At 44.0% G+C, this 16,651-nt stretch overlaps 1 protein-coding gene across 4 annotated transcripts in view; it reads left to right on the top strand.

Annotated features, from left to right (window-relative positions):
• SH3PXD2A (SH3 and PX domains 2A) overlaps positions 1-16,651 on the top strand; it is a 258,575-nt gene that overhangs the window by 157,084 nt on the left and 84,840 nt on the right. For all 4 annotated transcript variants that reach the window (XM_074831206.1, XM_074831207.1, XM_074831205.1 and 1 more), the window contains one exon: positions 11,894-11,922. In XM_074831206.1, coding sequence (XP_074687307.1) covers positions 11,894-11,922 — 29 coding nt within the window. The remainder of the gene's footprint in view (positions 1-11,893; positions 11,923-16,651) is intronic.

The following is a 16,651-nucleotide window of genomic DNA, read 5'->3' as shown; positions in this document are numbered from 1 at the left end:
GGAAGGGGTTATGGTCAATAACTTGAAGAGTAACCCTAGTGTTTGAAAGGTTTTATCTTTGGGAAGTTGTCTATATTTTTCTGGCTTAATTGGTGCCTGTCAATGATAATTTGGAATCATTTAATGAATCCCAACAGTTATATTGGGCAAGACAAGTTTAAGTCTTCTTTTTTCTTTTATGTTTTCATGTTAGAATCACAGAGGATGTTTTAAGACTGCCTGATGCTGGTAGATAATCAGGGAAGACAAGTCTGCTTTTAGTACTTGCCAATCCAGCAAAATTTATTAGATGCACTTACTAGATATGTTTTGGAGTTTTACAGTTTCTGAAAAAGCTCAGTTCAAAGGACAGTGATTAAAAAAATTTCCTAGAGTTCATGAACTCACAGTATATCTTACATGCCATGATTTATGTCGCTGACTAGTAAAGAACCTGATGAATTGAAAGATCTTTCCATGTGCTGCTTTGTAGAAACAGGCAGAAAACAATTCCAAGGTATATAAAATTGGTGTCTTATAGAGAACTACATTACTTTTTAGTATGCTGGAAAGACATTTGATGTTGCAAGACAGTTAACTGAGGACATGCTGCTGAGGCAGATTTGGGAAGCGGCCGTGTTTTAATTTCGCTGTTCTAACTGAAGGAAATGTAATGAGGAAAGGAAAGACTACAGTCACCAGATGAAGAAGTCAGAGTTCATACTGTGGGCTTGATCTTGTCTTCCCATATGCATCATAAGTTTTTACCTCTCCTGGAAAAATTATTTACCATTCTTAGGGCCATATGTACAACAGATGATTTTAAAAAGTCAGGAGAGAGATCTACCACTAAAGGGGATGTAAAACTAGCTAGGGCAATAGGGTATTTAGCAGTGCAAAGTAAGTACAGATGCAATAGCCATCTGCTGTCTATGCACAGTCTTTCAGGTCCTACTGCCCTTGGACACGTAGCAGGAGCAGCAAGACAGAGAGGTCCAAACAGCATGTTGCTAAAAAGCCAGATGTGTACAGAGAAGTGCTAGACACCATAAGAACAGCACCAGAAAGGAACACAAAATTGTATAATACCAAGCATCTGGCGTGCTCTCCTTTATACTGGGAGCTCAGAGGTCTAGCAGGGCCCAGGCTATGTCTGGAAATGCCTGTAACTAATTTCTTACTTTGCTAATTTAGAGCCTTTAAAATGTAAAAAATGCCAGTGGCAGCCTGGGAATTCCCTGTGCAAGCCTCCACCATGTGGGTGGTGCCAGCACTTGTGCCATGCACAGGGACGGGCTGTGGGGAATCCCAGGAAGCGACACTGATTCCTGACACCCACTGGGGGGGTGGTTTTGTGGCTGGTATGGGGCAAAGGAGAGTGTTCGGTGGAGGCTGTGAGTGGGTATCCTCACATCTTGGGCAGTCAAAAGGGGAAGGGTAGACAGGAGGCTCTTCTGCTTTGCCTATCTGGGTTGCTGCTCCTTTCATGGGTCTCTCTGCCCCAAAATGAGGAGCAATGAAGAAATGGGAGAAAAAATAGTTGGATATTTTTGTTGTGTTTCTGTTACTTGCTTGGCAAAGGGAAGGTAAAAGGGTGACCTAATAGGAACCTACAGTTTCTTGAAGGGGAGTTACAAGGATGTTGGAAACAAACTCTTGCTGGGAGTGGCAAACAGTAAAAACAGGAGCAATGGCCACAAACTGGTGTGGGAGATTCAAACTGGACAACTTCACAGAAAATAGTTCCTTATTTCCCTAGTAGTTACTGTGATTATTGTCTCTGGCATATGGAAATGTGGGAGAAGAGTTGATGTGCTGTTTGAGATCCTTTACTTCAGGGATTCATCAATTTTGGGGTGTTTCTTTGCTCAGCAACGCCATAACCAAAGCAGCAGCAGTGGCTGTAGCACTTGTCGCCACTGGCAATACACCTCCTGACCATAGGCACTGTGCAGTGGCTCCTGTCCTTCTACTGGCATCTGTCCCCTGGTGTGAAGAGTCTTGCTCTAACCTATGCCCTGACTGGTTGGATGCCACTGGCAGGTCAGGTCAGGCCATCCAAACTTTTGGGTTGCTGTTGCACCCCTGGCTTACTGCATGAGCTTGCTTAGTCACCATTTCTACATCCATCATCTCTAAACTTGTGATGAGGTGACTCACTTCTATTGAATGCATGCTTGATTTTATTAGATAGTCATCAACATGTTTCATATGCTCTCTATTAAAGAATTGCATGTTTCTTTCCTTGAATATCTTCTGGAAACAGCTTAGGTAAACAGCTTAGACAGGGAAGCTCAGTAGCCTTTACCAAAAAAAATATCCTATAGGTTGTCTCTTGTCAAGTACTGAATGGGAGTGTATGGGAGAATTGGGAATGATGAAGTATTTACTCAAATTGCTAGTTTCCGCTGCATTGAAGTCAGAGACACTGAAGGCACTGCAGCATTTATAACTGATTTCCTGAACAGTGTAGCAAATTGAGATGAGAGCCCTTTTCTTGTAACTCACATGTGCAACAGAAATCACTTAGCTAACATAAATCAGGGCTAAATTGCTTTTAAAGGCTCACAAAACATTTCTGAAAGAGACAGGATGAGGAAACTGTTTTGCCACAGCAGAGTATGTCCCCATGATGAGTCCTATTAAAGCTCGATCAAAGAGCCTTATTGGCTTTTCATTAGAGCCTGGTTATGTATAGTTGAAATTCAGCAGTGGTTTCAACAGAATAGGCACAGAAATGTGCACAGGAGGTAAATTTAAGCAGGAATCTAGACCATCAAAGTATGTGATTAAGGACAATTTCATGTGCTGAGTAATGCAGTGTGATTTGGATGTAATTTATCCTAATCCAGTCTGATCTTTTACAGGAGAATATATTATAAGGCCACAATTAGGTGAGACCAGGGCCCCATCTGGCCTCCTGTCTCCAACAGTGGCTTACAGCCAATACAAGAAACAAAGCAAATACAGAGTGAGCTTCCCTTGTGTATCTCTCTGCTTCTGGCATTCAGCAGTTATGGGACTTTTTGGGTCAAAGCATCCAGAGCATGGAGTACAATAGCCACTATTTATCCTTGCTTCATGAGTTTATCTCATTGCTTTTTGAACCCATGCCTAGTTGTGGTGATTACAACGTGGCTAACACCAGTGAGTGCCATGATTCAGCTGCGTTTCATGCAGAAGCTCTTCTCTTAGTTTGATTTAAACTGCTGTGCTCCAACTATTCTTCCTGGTGCAGTAATTCAGTGGCAAAAGCCTTTTTGCACAAGATACATCTGGACCTGGGGTTGAGGCTTGGAAATAGGTAACTTGCAAGTTTTTTCCTATTCTTTGCCTCTCTCCTTTTCCAAGGGCTGTGTGGGATAAGAGTTTTGGGGGTGACACTGTTGGTCTCCATGCATGCTCAGGCGGAGGTGGTGGTATCCTGCCTCCTGTGGGCAGGCACAGCTTGGTGGGCAGTGGGCAATGTCTCCTTTTGGAGATGTTATCTGTAGGGAGACAGCACCACTGTGGGATAGAGGAGACAGCGGCCATGCACCATACATGTAGCTCCGGGCAAAGTTAGTCTGAAACAGCAGAAGGAAGGTGTCCCTGAAGAAGGACAGCAAAGGACTCTGCCTTTTCTTATAATCACCATTCAGGCTGCAATTTAGAAACCCAGATGGACCATGTGGTTGCCAATCAGAGTTTGGACCCAAATCTCCTATGGAAACTAGAATTTGAGGGGCCCACCCTTAAATCAAGAAGGGCTCAAAAAAATGAAGTAAAGATTCAAAGCCTGTGCTGCCTCCTTAAGATCTTAATCAGATTTGTATGATATATATGCAAGCTCATTAGCCTGACTAGTTTATAAGGTACATTTGAATTTACGATTCTGATATTCACTACTTGATTTGTAACTATGATTAGATGCATCTTTTAAACATATATTGTATCTGTGTGTAGATCTGTGTAATAAAATTCCGAAGTGAAGAGCACAACTAAAAAAGCTGCATATGAGAATGATTAGTTTTTATTACCTTGTTTTTATCACTCAGCATTTATGCTATAAAGGCTATAATAAAGTGACACATGCTTGGTCATTGTAAGACAGAGATAAATTTGGTCTCCCCGCAAGGGACAAGTAAGGTCAGTTTAGGGGAGGTGAAGAGCGCCTCTACCCAGAGTTCTTGTGAAGGTAAATACATTTTTCTGTCCTGCGGAGAAATTTGCCATCTGAAGGAATAAACAGGGTAAAACAAAAACAGATGAGGATGTGACTCTTAGGCAAGATCTTGTTTTTGTACTTTTTTCCAGGAAAAAACTTGATATAAACATTCATGTTGTCTTTTTGAAGGCTGCTGAAGCCTTGCAGTAGAGGATCACATGGTGTTAGCTCATTGCCCCAGTGTCCTGCAGCTTCCAGGTTGTACCGAGTTGTCTCTCCCTGGTGCTGGAGAGGCTGGGCTTTGCTGTCAGATTGCCCTGCCCCGTATCTCACAGCCTGGTGAAACGCTGAATGTGCAATTCCAAAGCCCTGTCTTCCTCCAGAAGGATAATTTCCTCATGAAAAAACACAACTGTGAAAAATTCAAGAGTCTAATTCTGCATTTCTTCAGCCTGAGCCAAATACTGAAGTAGCACTTGAGCCAAGCAATCAGCTTCACTGCTGAGGAATTTTGGGACAGAAATCAGTGATATTCCCCAATCATTTAGGGAAGGGGTGGGATGCCTTAAGCCCATCTCTCGTCTTTCTGCACCCTTTCTATGCAAAAAAAGAAATGACAGCTGCCCCCAAATAGAATCATAGAATCATTCAGGTTGGAAAAGACCCTTGGGATCATCGAGTCCAACCATCAGCCCTACTCTACAAAGTTCTCCCCTAAATACTGTGGGTGTGCATGAGGCTGAGATGTTCCATGGAGATGTCATTTATCTTGGAGCTGTCTGCATCCCCTTCACTTTGGACTTGGTGGCAGAGCTCAAGTTGTGCTGTGTGGGGCTAATCTCCAGGATCCTCTGAGTACAGAGCAGAGAACAATGATTTTCCTTGTCCTGCACCTCTCCTTCATGATACAAATCCATGGATTCAGGTGCAGGGACCATTGCTGTAGAGGAGGCATTGTCCATCTCATTCCAGCCTTGACTTTTCTGTGCAAGAAGGTTATATAAGGTATAGGGAAGATCTCTTCTGCACTTACAGATGAGCTTCTAGTGTTGTGCTTGGAGTTTCTCAGGGAGAACTTGGGTTGACTTTTACTTTGTTGGGTTCAAGGGAGCTGTCAGAAGTAAGTGCTAAATCAGGACCTCCAGCTGGTTCTCGATGAGCCAAACTGAGCCACTGTTGTTATATGATGCAGAGAAAATCACTGCAGCCTAACCAGAAGTATATAGTATATAAAGCTGTGCTGTTTGCTCTATGCCAGCATTACAGCCACACTGTGAAGGCAACAGAAAGGTGGCAGGAAGGCAAAATTCTCTCTTTTGTGTTGTCTTCATTCTCTCAAGGAGCTGGTTGCACAACAGTGGCTTACCCTTCTTAGCAGCAAGCAGAGACCACTTCCAGCCGGCAAGAAATGCCTGAGTTTGAAGTCAGGTTGCCAGATTTTCTTCTTGCCCCTCAAGTCGCTTTTGCCCGCAGCACGGAATTCTGGAGTCTCAGGACCACCACAATGGGGCCCTTTCTGACGGGGCTGGAAAGCTCGACCTCTGCTCAGAAAGGACAGATTCATGTTCGAGAGTGTTCCACAATGCAACGATTTATATCAGGAAATGAGCAGAATATTTTCTAAAAAAAAAAAAAAAAAAGAAGAAGAAGGAAAAAAGCCTTCATCTGTTTATTTGGCTTGGGGAAGAGATCAGCTATGCTTTTATGATTTCAGAGGATGGAGTGCTGGAGGGGGAAAATGTATAGCTTTATGCATCCATGTGTTGGAGTTTGTGTTCCTGGAGATGCATAATGTATAGAGTTAATTTTGCTTAATTACATATCATATGGGTCTCAGAGCTCAGTGGGAATGGAGATATCTTCATGCATATGGTTAAACTTTGAGTACTATGAATGTTAATTTTAACTCTGCACTCTCCATATAGCTTCTGTGTGTTTGCATTGAGGTGTTCAGGTGCTCCTGCAGCCATAGGCCTTGGTGACAGGCAGGCACCTAGTGACAGTTTTCAGTCATGCTTGATTTTGTGCCTTGTCTCAAATAGAAAAGGTCAGTCTGGTTGTTGAGGAAACTCAGGAGAGTTTCAAGATGCAAATATGTTCTCAAGGCTCAGGTTTCTGTACGCGTAAAGAGCAGTAGCAAAGTATTTTTGTATTGGTTTACTTTAAAAACAGTCACAGAATCTGATAGCAGCGCTAAGAAAAATAGTTTGTGAAAAAGTGGTCTTCATTACTGACTGAAAACCATATGAGTGTTGGGAAGGAGAGGATGGACTTTCTTGTTAAAACATTACTGTGCTTTTAATCTGCCTGGCAAATCATTGGCGATTAAATGATAATTCAAGTTGTTTGTTTGAAATGTCATACATCTCCACCGCAGCCTGCCCACACCACTAGAGACTTCTAGGAATTAAGGAGCATGGGAACATAAACGCCTGCAATGTATTTAAACATGAATTAGCAAAAGCCAACAAATAAAGAACAATTTTAATTTATGTATGAAAATACTCTAAAGGATACAGATTAACCTCCATTACTCAGCGTTTGTCACTGTCAAATCTCCTTTGGACAGCAAACACTGAGAAACAGACAGAAAGATGATTTACTCTCCCTTTAGCTTCTGTCTCCTCTGATGAAATGTCTGCTGTGCAGCTCCCCTGGCCATGTTCCTCCACGGGTCTGACAGCTCCTCATGCTTTGCAGGCACTGTTTTCTCTCACAGTTGAAACTCATGGTTGTCTGAAATTTTTGCTAAATGAGTTGAAGCCGAGCCTCACTTTACTGAAAGGCAGAGGCCCTGGACTAAAAGGTGACGTATCTGAGAAAGGAGGAATCCCACAGTGTGAGCTTGCTGGGTCTGCTGTCCTGTGGCAAAGTAGAGAAGCTTTTAAAAGAGCCTTTGCATCACAGGTACCACAGGGGTGAGGTCCCCTGACTGAATACATCACCTCCAAGGGGGAGCTGTGCAGGAGCCAAGTTGCAGCCTTGCAGCCCCTCCGTTGATGCAGTGTTGCTCTGCAAACTCTGCTGGTTCCCGCAAAAGGCTTCTGCTGACTTGCCAGATCTCCGTGGAAGATGCAGGAGAAACCCTCTGGACCAGATACAAATCAAAATGAATTAGAAGTACAGCTAAAGAGATAGGCACAGTCCATCACAGACTCACCTAGTCACCTCCAGTCTTCTCCTCCACTTGGAACATTTCTTAGGCTTTATTGAACAAATGTCAGGATACTCTTCATTTGTTAAACAACTTTCCAATTGTGCCACTGCTTGCTTCTATATGTATTTAGATAGATGAAAACACACTCACGTGCTCATCAATGTTTATTAACTCTTACTGAATACAGCAGCAAAGTAAGTCCCTAAAGAAAGGATGTGCCATAAAACTTTTCCAAAACATTGTTAATATAACCTTCATAATTAAATTAGATGGCAAGTGACATATAAATTCAATTACATAGGATATATCTTTCACAGATTTCCAGAATGACTGTGGATAGCTTAATGTGATAACAAGGCAATCAGCTGTATAGCAATGCTCGTGGTCTTCCTTCCACATTCATTGCTAGATTTCAAATGAGTAATGTTATCCTGGTGTAATGCTGATGAGAAAGGAGATCCGGCCTCCCTCTCCTTTGTCATTAAAGAAGAGTGTGTTCATCTTATGCGACGTGCTTGGCACCAGCAATATTTTAATATCGTTAGCAGCAGGAAATACTTTCCTTGCCAGTAATGAGGTTCAGTGTCAGCTAAAGGTGGTGCCCCACAGGAAGACTTTAGACAAAATTGCTATATTGTAATATGAAAAAGGCTAGAAATACGCTATTTTTGTGAAAGGCGTTTGTTCTGTATGGAGTGATCCTGGCTAATGAGGAGGGGACCTGCCAGAGCTATTTTTAGTTCCACCCGCTGGTTTCACTGCTATTCTTGTAGCTATGGCTGGAAGGGAAATTAGGATGGTGGTGTCTGTTCTCATACAGAAATGGAAGAAGAATGGAAATATCTGTGTGTATGTAAAGATAAAAGATAAAAAGAGCAAGAGCTGAAGAGAAAGTGAGCTTCCCTGCGTAGCTGCAGATGTGACATTCATTGTACCTTTCCCTTTTTCTTCTGCAAGGCCAGGTGTTGTCTGATTTAAGGGCTAGCAGTGTGCCAGGTGCAGTCTGTATTGCAGGAGAAGATCAAAGTTCCTACTTGGAAGTTGTTACAGTTAAGAGAAACCATTAAATAATTTCCTTTATTGTTTTGGAGACATTATCCAATACTTCAGCCTCACATTAATGTTCCTCTGAAAATAGTGAGGCTGAGAGGTATTCACCTTATAGGTCGTCACTTGGGAGAGGGAAAAGACATCAGTGAATCACATGCAGAATAATAGCACATAAAAATAAACATGGAGTCAGGCAGGGCTCCTTGCTGCTGCTATGGCAAAGCAGCAGCACAGGCTTTCTTCATTAGCAGAAAAGAGTTTGTATACAAAGAGGACTTTACACAGCCAGAGAGATCATTTGGTATGCCTTCTTTGCTTTCTATTTCAGCAGTGATTTTTTCCCCCATCCTTGCTGGGAGGAACAAGTTTTGGCTTTTAGAGTTTCACTGGGGAGATGAGGATTATATTTCAAGCTCCATTTTATTTGATATTTGCTTTGTCCTGATTTTAAGACTGAAATGTGGGTGTACAAAAAAGTGACAAGACAGGGAGACACAGGGTGCATGGGCTTCAGGAACTCCAAAATCAGAACCCTGTAAAACTTGATTGTAAAACTTACAGAAAAACTAAAGGAAAAGATGAAAAACTTGCCCAATAAGTTGATTGTTGGTGCTTCTTTTTGTTTGTTTTTTGAGGAAGCCACATGAGTTGGGGGGCAGTGGTGATTCAAATGAATATTTTGTAGTGATAATTCAATTTCTTCTGTAAGGATGATATGCTTAAGACTAAAAGCTAAGACCAGAAGTTGTAGGTTCAGTTGCCTTCAAGAGTTTGAATACAGTCTGGATCCTCTGATGATGCTAGTCCTCATCTCATAGGGACATCACTGAGAGCTGCTTGCTGCTTCATCCTCTTGCACCTGACACTAAATTGCTCAGCTTTGCAGTGCACTTTTCAGTGACAGTAAGGGGCTTTGCTGTGGAAGAAATGCCAGCCAGATGAGGAACTGAAGAAAAAAAAAAAAGTGAAAAAGTTCTTTATGGAGTAATATCTCTTGTCATCCCATGATCTGCGTGTAGAAAGAAAATCAGTTTCAAAATTTTGCCTTTTTTTAATCTCTACCTTTTTTAATTTGCATGGATGAGTCATGCTTAAAAAAAAAAAACAAGCCTCATTTAAAACTTTACTTCAGTCACTCACACAAGCTCTAAAACTAGCTAGAGATTGGGCTGAAAGATGTGGGAGAGCATCCAGGGTGAAGGTTTGAATTCTGAGCCTTTTGTGGCATTTGCTACCATTGTACAGTGAGAGCAAAGCCAAATCATCTACTGTAATTTCCAAATCTGGGTACCAAATTTGGCCTGATCTGGTGGGCAAAGACATTCAGCAACATCTTTATCCATTTTTGGTTGCTTATTAACCGTATCGGTCCATCAATATCCCACTTCTAATGGTGTAAATTGAGTGATTTTTTTTTTAAAGTAGCAAAAAGGAGTTGGGTTTTCTTTTGCAACTTCAATCAGGCTGAAGGTTCTTTCGCTTCTGTTTAATGCTGCTTGTCTTCACCCTTTTGTGCATACTCTGTTCACCTACAAGCTCTCTTAGGATGTTTGTGGGGTGTCTCCAGTAGGAGAAGGAAGGGAAGATGAATGTAACATACTGGACTCCAATGAATGTCACTGCCTAGGCTGGTAGGAGATTGCCCTGAAAATGTGTGCCGAAGGCCTTCTGGCAAAGACTGGAAGGATGATGGTGTTTCTCTTCTAGGGATTGCTCATAGCTACACCATCCTCCCAGGGTCCTCATGGGTACTAACATTTGCAAGAGTCGGGCACAGCCTTTTTGTGCAACACAGAGGGAGGTGGGGACACAACATGCTGCAGGGGGAAATCCCAGCTCCAAGCTGTAGTACTGAGAAGGTCCAGGAGCTTCACTGCAGAAAGCCAGGACAGGCGGAAGGCATTGAAGTGATCATCAAGCATGTGCACAAGGGAGATAGTACGTTAAAGCAAAGTACATGTGTGGATCTCAGCAGGGTTTCACCTTCTCGCCATTTAGCACTGCCAGAAGAGAGGGAGTTCTGGGCAGGACCAAACACAGACTTTCACATGCCAAGAGAGCTGTATTGACAGCAACCACAAAGCTCCAGGCTGGCGTGGGAGCAGAGCCAGAGCAGAGGACTACATTTTGGGGATTGTGCCTTCCCTGGCTCGTTCTGAGGGATCTCTGTTTCGGGCACCATATAGCAGGCATTATATTTGCATATGATATCACTTCTGTAGAAGAAGCAGCCTATTCATGAGCAGTAGCATCTTCACATCAAATACAACTGCAGACATGACTGAGAAAACAACCATTTAATTGAAGTAGAAATAACACTGGAAAATTCAAAGAGGGTGCAAAAAACTCCCAAGTAGTTATTACTCACTGGAAGCAAATCCTAGACATGTAAGGCATGGGATGCTTGCAAAGTGCTGGGAGAAACAGAATTTATGGATAGACATACCTCTGCCCTCAGAAGACATGTAATTTCTCCAGATGATCCCCCAAACTCTTTTGGGATTAAATGCATAATTTGAGATAATCCTTTTCCGATTCCTCTGGAGTACACAGCATGCTGCAAGAGACAAAACCTCACTCCTGACAGCTTGGTCCCCAAAAGTTTAGAGGCTGCTGCCTGCCCCTCTGGTGGGATTCCTGCAAACACAGCCTGCCTCTACAGTGGGTTCATCATGTGATTTTCCCAGTGTGTGTGACCATGCTGCAGGTGCTGTGCCCGCACAGCGATGCTGTCCCTGCCCGATCTGTCATTGCCCAGGCTCCTGCCTGTGCAGACCATTTCAGAGCTGTGCCTGAGAGGCTCCAGAGAGTGCCGGGAGGAAGCACAACCATAGTGAAGTATTTCTGTCCTCGGTTCTGCTTATCCCAATCAGTTGTTGCAGCTCCCTTCTGTAATTTCTTCCCACTTCTGTTGCAGCTGTCTGAGCTTTCAGCTGTTCTGCAACGAGCAAAGGTGCCAGCACCCGTTAAATCACTATAGAAAAGTAAGGGTGCATTCCCCATTCTGTAAGAAAGGACGAAGTGTGGGGTTTGGTTTTTTCCCCTTGAAGAAGACAAGTGCTTGTCAGAGATAACTAGGAGAGGTCTGGAGGTTATTCACAAATTAATTAGCCTCTGAAAGGAGTGGACTGCAAGCAATGCCAGATAAGCCTGCAGCAGCCGCACCCCTGCAGCAAACAGTTAATATTCCCTTTCCTCTCCAGGGGCACGTCAGGGGTTAATTCAGTAGCTGTGCATTTAATAGCTCAATTTAAAGGGGAAAAAATGACACCCTTCTCCCCTGCCTTGCTGGTTGTGGATGGTTTGCTCTGCCTCGCTGATCACATGCTCCCCCAGCCCCGGTGCTGCAGAAGCCCCAGCTGCTGAGGCTGGGGCTGGGTGCTGGGTGCTGCCCGGGTCCGGCCCTGCCTGTCAATGCCTCGCAGTCCTGGCCGCCTCTTTAAAGGAGGGAGTGCACAGGATCAGCCCTTGAGCATATGGGTGGAAATTTGGGAGGCACCCCTTCTCTCACTACCATTTCCAGCTCTAACCATGTCTATTTGTTGTTGTCTTTTTTTCAGGGACTATGGATCTTCAAAGAGAAAATCAGGTAAGATAACAGCCTTTCTATGTACTGCATGATTACAGAGAGGACTTTCCTTCCCCCCCCCCCCCCCCCTCCCCTTTATCTTGTGTTGCATGAAATTGTGTAGCAGTTTAACTTTTTATTGCTGAAGCCTGCTAGAGACAGGCATTGGTTTCTTTCCTTTGCACTAGAGAGAAGAAACCCACTTTATATATTATTGCAGTTAAAATGACTGCTTTCCTCTGACTGTATTTATACAGCTCCTTCTCCAGTCTGAGAGGATAATTGTATTACATTTCTCTCTCTCTCTTCTTTTTTTTTCTGTAGTCAGTCTTTACCTGAGCAAACAGTCAAAATGCAGCCTGAGAGTTGGGGTTCTTTTCTGGAGGGGAAGGGAATGTTTTTCTGTTCTGGTGTGAATTATTTTATTATTTATTTTTGCCTTTCCAAAAGGCTCTGGTGAGGCTTCTGATGCAAAATGTTCTCAGTGCCTGTGTCTGGGTTTGGGCTGCCTCAAAAGCTCTAGCTCAGTGTTTTGTTTTTAAGATCCTGGATTCAAATGTCCTATAAAACCCTGATTTGAGACTATATAAATCCATTTTTTCCCCTCCCCTTGTAGCTCTTAGTGATTTTTACAGATGTGTTTTTCAGTAGGGACATGTAATTATGGGCCTCTGGGTTTGGCTGCTCTAAGCTGGATGTGTCAGGGCTTTCTCTTTTATTCTTCTCTTTTTTCTTTTATTTTTTTCCCCAAGCAGCATTGAGCACCTGCAACTCTCATTGACTTTGGAGTCTTGGGTGCTCCAGATTGCATTCAGGGCATCCAAAGAGAGGCCTTTCAAACCAATAGCAACTGCTGGAAAACTCTGGCCTGTGTGCAGGGGACGGGAGGGGAAGATTTTTTTCTTCTTGCTTTTTAAGATGATGAAGCAGTACTGCAACAGCTTAATCTCTGGGAAGGAAGGGAAGATGAATGTAACATACTGGACGCCAATGAATGTCACTGCCTAGATTGATTTGTTGGTTAATTACGAGAGCTTTTAAGCTGCAGTCCTGTAATAAGCTAAGTGATGCACTAAAGTGAAGCTGTTACTTGACCCTGATGTCTTGTACATCAAATGGTTGTTGCCTTTGCAGGCCAGTACTTTTGGTACCCTTTCCCTGAGGTGGGTTGTGGTAATAAAGAGGCAAAGGTGGTACAAGGTGCTGGCCCAACACAATTAACTAGGGCATGCTTCATCTTCCTAATCTACAAAGCTTCTGTCTGGGTTGCACTTCTAGGTCCTCCTAAATGTAATATTAAGTGAACTGTTTGTTCACAATGGCCTGTGAATTAAATTGGCAGCAGCACTTTCTATAGAGGGACTGACCATAAAGGTCCAAGTGACTCAGTAGAAGGCAGAGCTATGTGTGGGAGCTCCTGGCTCAGTGCCACATCCTGAGCACTGGGGGGTTTCAGGCCATGTAAAGACCTTTGAAAAACATTGCTGAAGTCTCTGGGGCAACCTGATTTAGCACTGACCTAGAACAGCACTAGGAAACCAGGAGAGCTTTGGGCTCAGTGGACCAGTTGACATGCACAGGAGTTGCGGTAATCTTTCAAGAGATGGGAGGAATTGCTTTGGGAATAGGAGGAAACTGCTGTTCTTCCATTCCTGTGGCTCTGGGGGGAAGTTGGAGCTGATCTGCCAGGACGGTGGGGGAAGAGGAGTTGAGTCAGTGTAGCTGAGATGCCATTTCTGGATGCTGCCCTGCTGGGCTCTTTGTTGGCCTCCTGCCCTGAGCATCCCAAGTGATGTGCTCATCCATCCCTGTGAGTGATGGATGCTCGGGTCTGGTTTTTCCCCTTGGCTGTCCCACCTCCACATGCTGCCAGGTCTCCTTTTGGGACTGTTTCCTCTTCTCTGCCTCTTGGTGCTTGGCTGCTTGCATGGCTAGGGCTTGGGAACAGTGGGGTTTACGGACGCTCTTTCTCCACTTACCCTGTACGAAGAGGAATGTGAAGCAGCTCTCTGACCAAAGTGAGCTGCATAAAGGGGCTCTGTTCTCGGCGATCTTCTTGCCTGATTTTAGAGCGGCAGAGGAATGCTTCCTTCTGTTTGGAGCTGGATATTGTGGGAGTGTGCACACAATGAGCGAAGGAATATGCCAAGGGAGTTGGTAGTTACAGCCTCTAACAAAGACCAGCTTTATGACACTTGAACAAGCAATGCGGTAAATAAGCATAGATTTCCAGGGTGTGCTGTGAGAGTCTTTTAAGGTAACAAATAGCTTTGAAATGTTGTTTTCTCCATAGGCACGTACACTACTCTGTCCTTAAACAAGAGATAAACAGGCACTTTTAAATGTAAGCAGCTCCTAACAAATCAGACCTGTGAACACATCTGCCTTGACCAAAGATGTGCTGGGAGGAGGCTTTTGGGTGTGAGCATGGCTGTCCCACACTGTCCGGCAGGAATCCTACAGCTGCCGTGTCTCAGGCATGTGCAGGCACAACACAAGCGTGGCCGATCACAGAAACATTTGGGGAATGCCTCTGACAGCCAACATCACCTCTGCCCTGACCTCTGCCTTGCCAGAGTACGTGTCTAGCTCATCCTGTGCTCACCCCCTTAGAGCAAGGAGAAATTGGATAAGTTCAGAGTTTAATAGGAGTTATGGAAACACTTACTACTGCAGCTGATACTGGTTGTAAACATTTGAGACCTTCTGAACCAAATGCAATAGCATGGCATATCCTTAGCTAAACAGAAAAGAGTCTTGTGCTGATCTGGGGCATCTCTGCATGCCAGCCCTGAGCCAGGCTTCCTCTTGTGCAAAGTGCTATGTAAACATGTAGCTCTTTACCTGGATATTATCTAATCTGCAGTCAGCTCAGGGACTTGGAGCTTCACTGAAGCAGCTGAGGCTCTGTGTAGGCATGGGCATTTGCTGTGGCCTGAAATGCCACATGTGCTGTTACCTTGGATTTGTGGGGCTTTACTTGACATGCTGCAGAGCTGCTTCAGAAAGCTGCCTTCATATTTCCAGGCAATTGTTGTTGTATGACCATCTGTCAGTGCCAAGGAGACCTCAGTAAGGAGTGGTTACTGTGGGCATATTCTGTACACTCACAACAAATGGTCTCGTCTAGGTCTCTCCAAAGACCCTCTGTAGCAAAAAGGGAAGGAATTACTTTTCAGACTCCAATTTGTCGATCACATTAACCAAGTGAACAGCAACTCATTTGTCACTCAAATACGCATTACTTTTATGCAAGCATCCGCTGCGTGGTTTTCTCTCCTCAAATCAAAATAAGGGCAGAATTGCTGCAAGTCTAGTAATGGGTATTTGCATGGTACATTACAAACCACAAATTAGGTTAATCCACTCTGCAAACCTACCAGCTACCATCTGTGCATGGTGAACTAATTAACCCTTGAGACATCTGCTAATCCTGATGTGGCTTGTAAAACCAGTTGGAATATCTTTCTCCCCAAAGACATCCCCCCACACACACACATCCCTTGCTGTCTAGAGCAAGTTTCAGAGTCCTGGAGTAAGAAAATCTTGCCCTGTTCCCTTGCTGAGAACCTTTCTTGGCTGGTTTCATGCCAGTTATTGTCAGGTCCTCAGTCATGAAGCTGAAGCAAGCATCTAGGCCCTGGTGTTTGGTGGCAGTGAGGAATTGGTGTGGGTTCCACAGCTTTTCCACACTAAGTCTCAGTGCTCCTCAATTACTGAGAGGGTTCTCCTTGCTAATGGTGGGGTCAGACCAGGCAGAAGAGATGCTGCTTCGCCTTTGCATTCAAAGCTAAAGCACGGATATCTGCCATCTGTCTTGTAGGTGGCCAAGCCCTTGTGCTTACTGCTTTCTGTGTGCGCTAACAGGAACACTGCTGGACACCCCCTTCTGAAATCATAACAAAAAAAAAACCCCACTGCTTGCTCACTCCCACTTCTCTGACTGCCCTGCTTACTGCTGGGAACACAGCTGTTTTCAAGCTGCTGCTCAGTGACTTTCTCTGCAACCTTGTTGCTATGTAGTAGGATGCTCCTCCAAGTGAGGGGGAATAAATTTAAAAAAAAAAAAAAAAAGTTTATGGCTCCATCAGTACTGCAGTGTCCCCTTTCTCTAGTTGATCAGATGGATCCTGCCTGCATCAAGCTGGCTGTACTTTGGCTGAGTCTGCCAGCTGAAGTCTATTTAAATAGCCCCTGTAATTAAGCACTTAGAATATTAACTTAACAATTTGGTCCAAGCCAGTGTTGCCTCAGTGAGGATGCTGATGAGGCTTGGCTTCCTCAGCAAAGAGAACTACCCTTCAACTTGGTTCCCACGTCCAGTTTTTGGATTAGCAGAATATGGCAGCACCTAGACAACAATCTCTGCTTCCTTTCCCTCCTGTAATCGAAAACTAGGAAGGATGTATCTGCTGGCAAGTAAATAAAAACTTCAGAGTCCATTGGAAGCTACTTCACAAACTTTTTATAGAAACATCTGTAATGCTCTTTTCCCTCAACGGGAAAATTAAGTAGAGTTGAGAGAGTTGCAACAATGACGGAAGTGGGGCCTCCAAGTGAGAAACAAGGGGATCATTGTAACAACACCGAGGGCCCTCATGGCTGATCACTTTGTGGGATTGCTGCCTTGGGCTTATGGGTGGAGCTGACAGCAAGAGTGGTTTCTTTAGCCTAATTTTTCATTACTAGGGAAACCCTCTTCCTTGCTCTCACACGCTGAGGCGTGCTCTGTCAGCTTCAGGGGGATGCC

The sequence above is a fragment of the Strix aluco genome, chromosome 7, assembly GCF_031877795.1.
Source record: "Strix aluco isolate bStrAlu1 chromosome 7, bStrAlu1.hap1, whole genome shotgun sequence".
Taxonomy (NCBI): Eukaryota; Metazoa; Chordata; class Aves; order Strigiformes; family Strigidae; genus Strix; species Strix aluco.
This window is presented reverse-complemented; position numbering and strand designations above follow the sequence as displayed.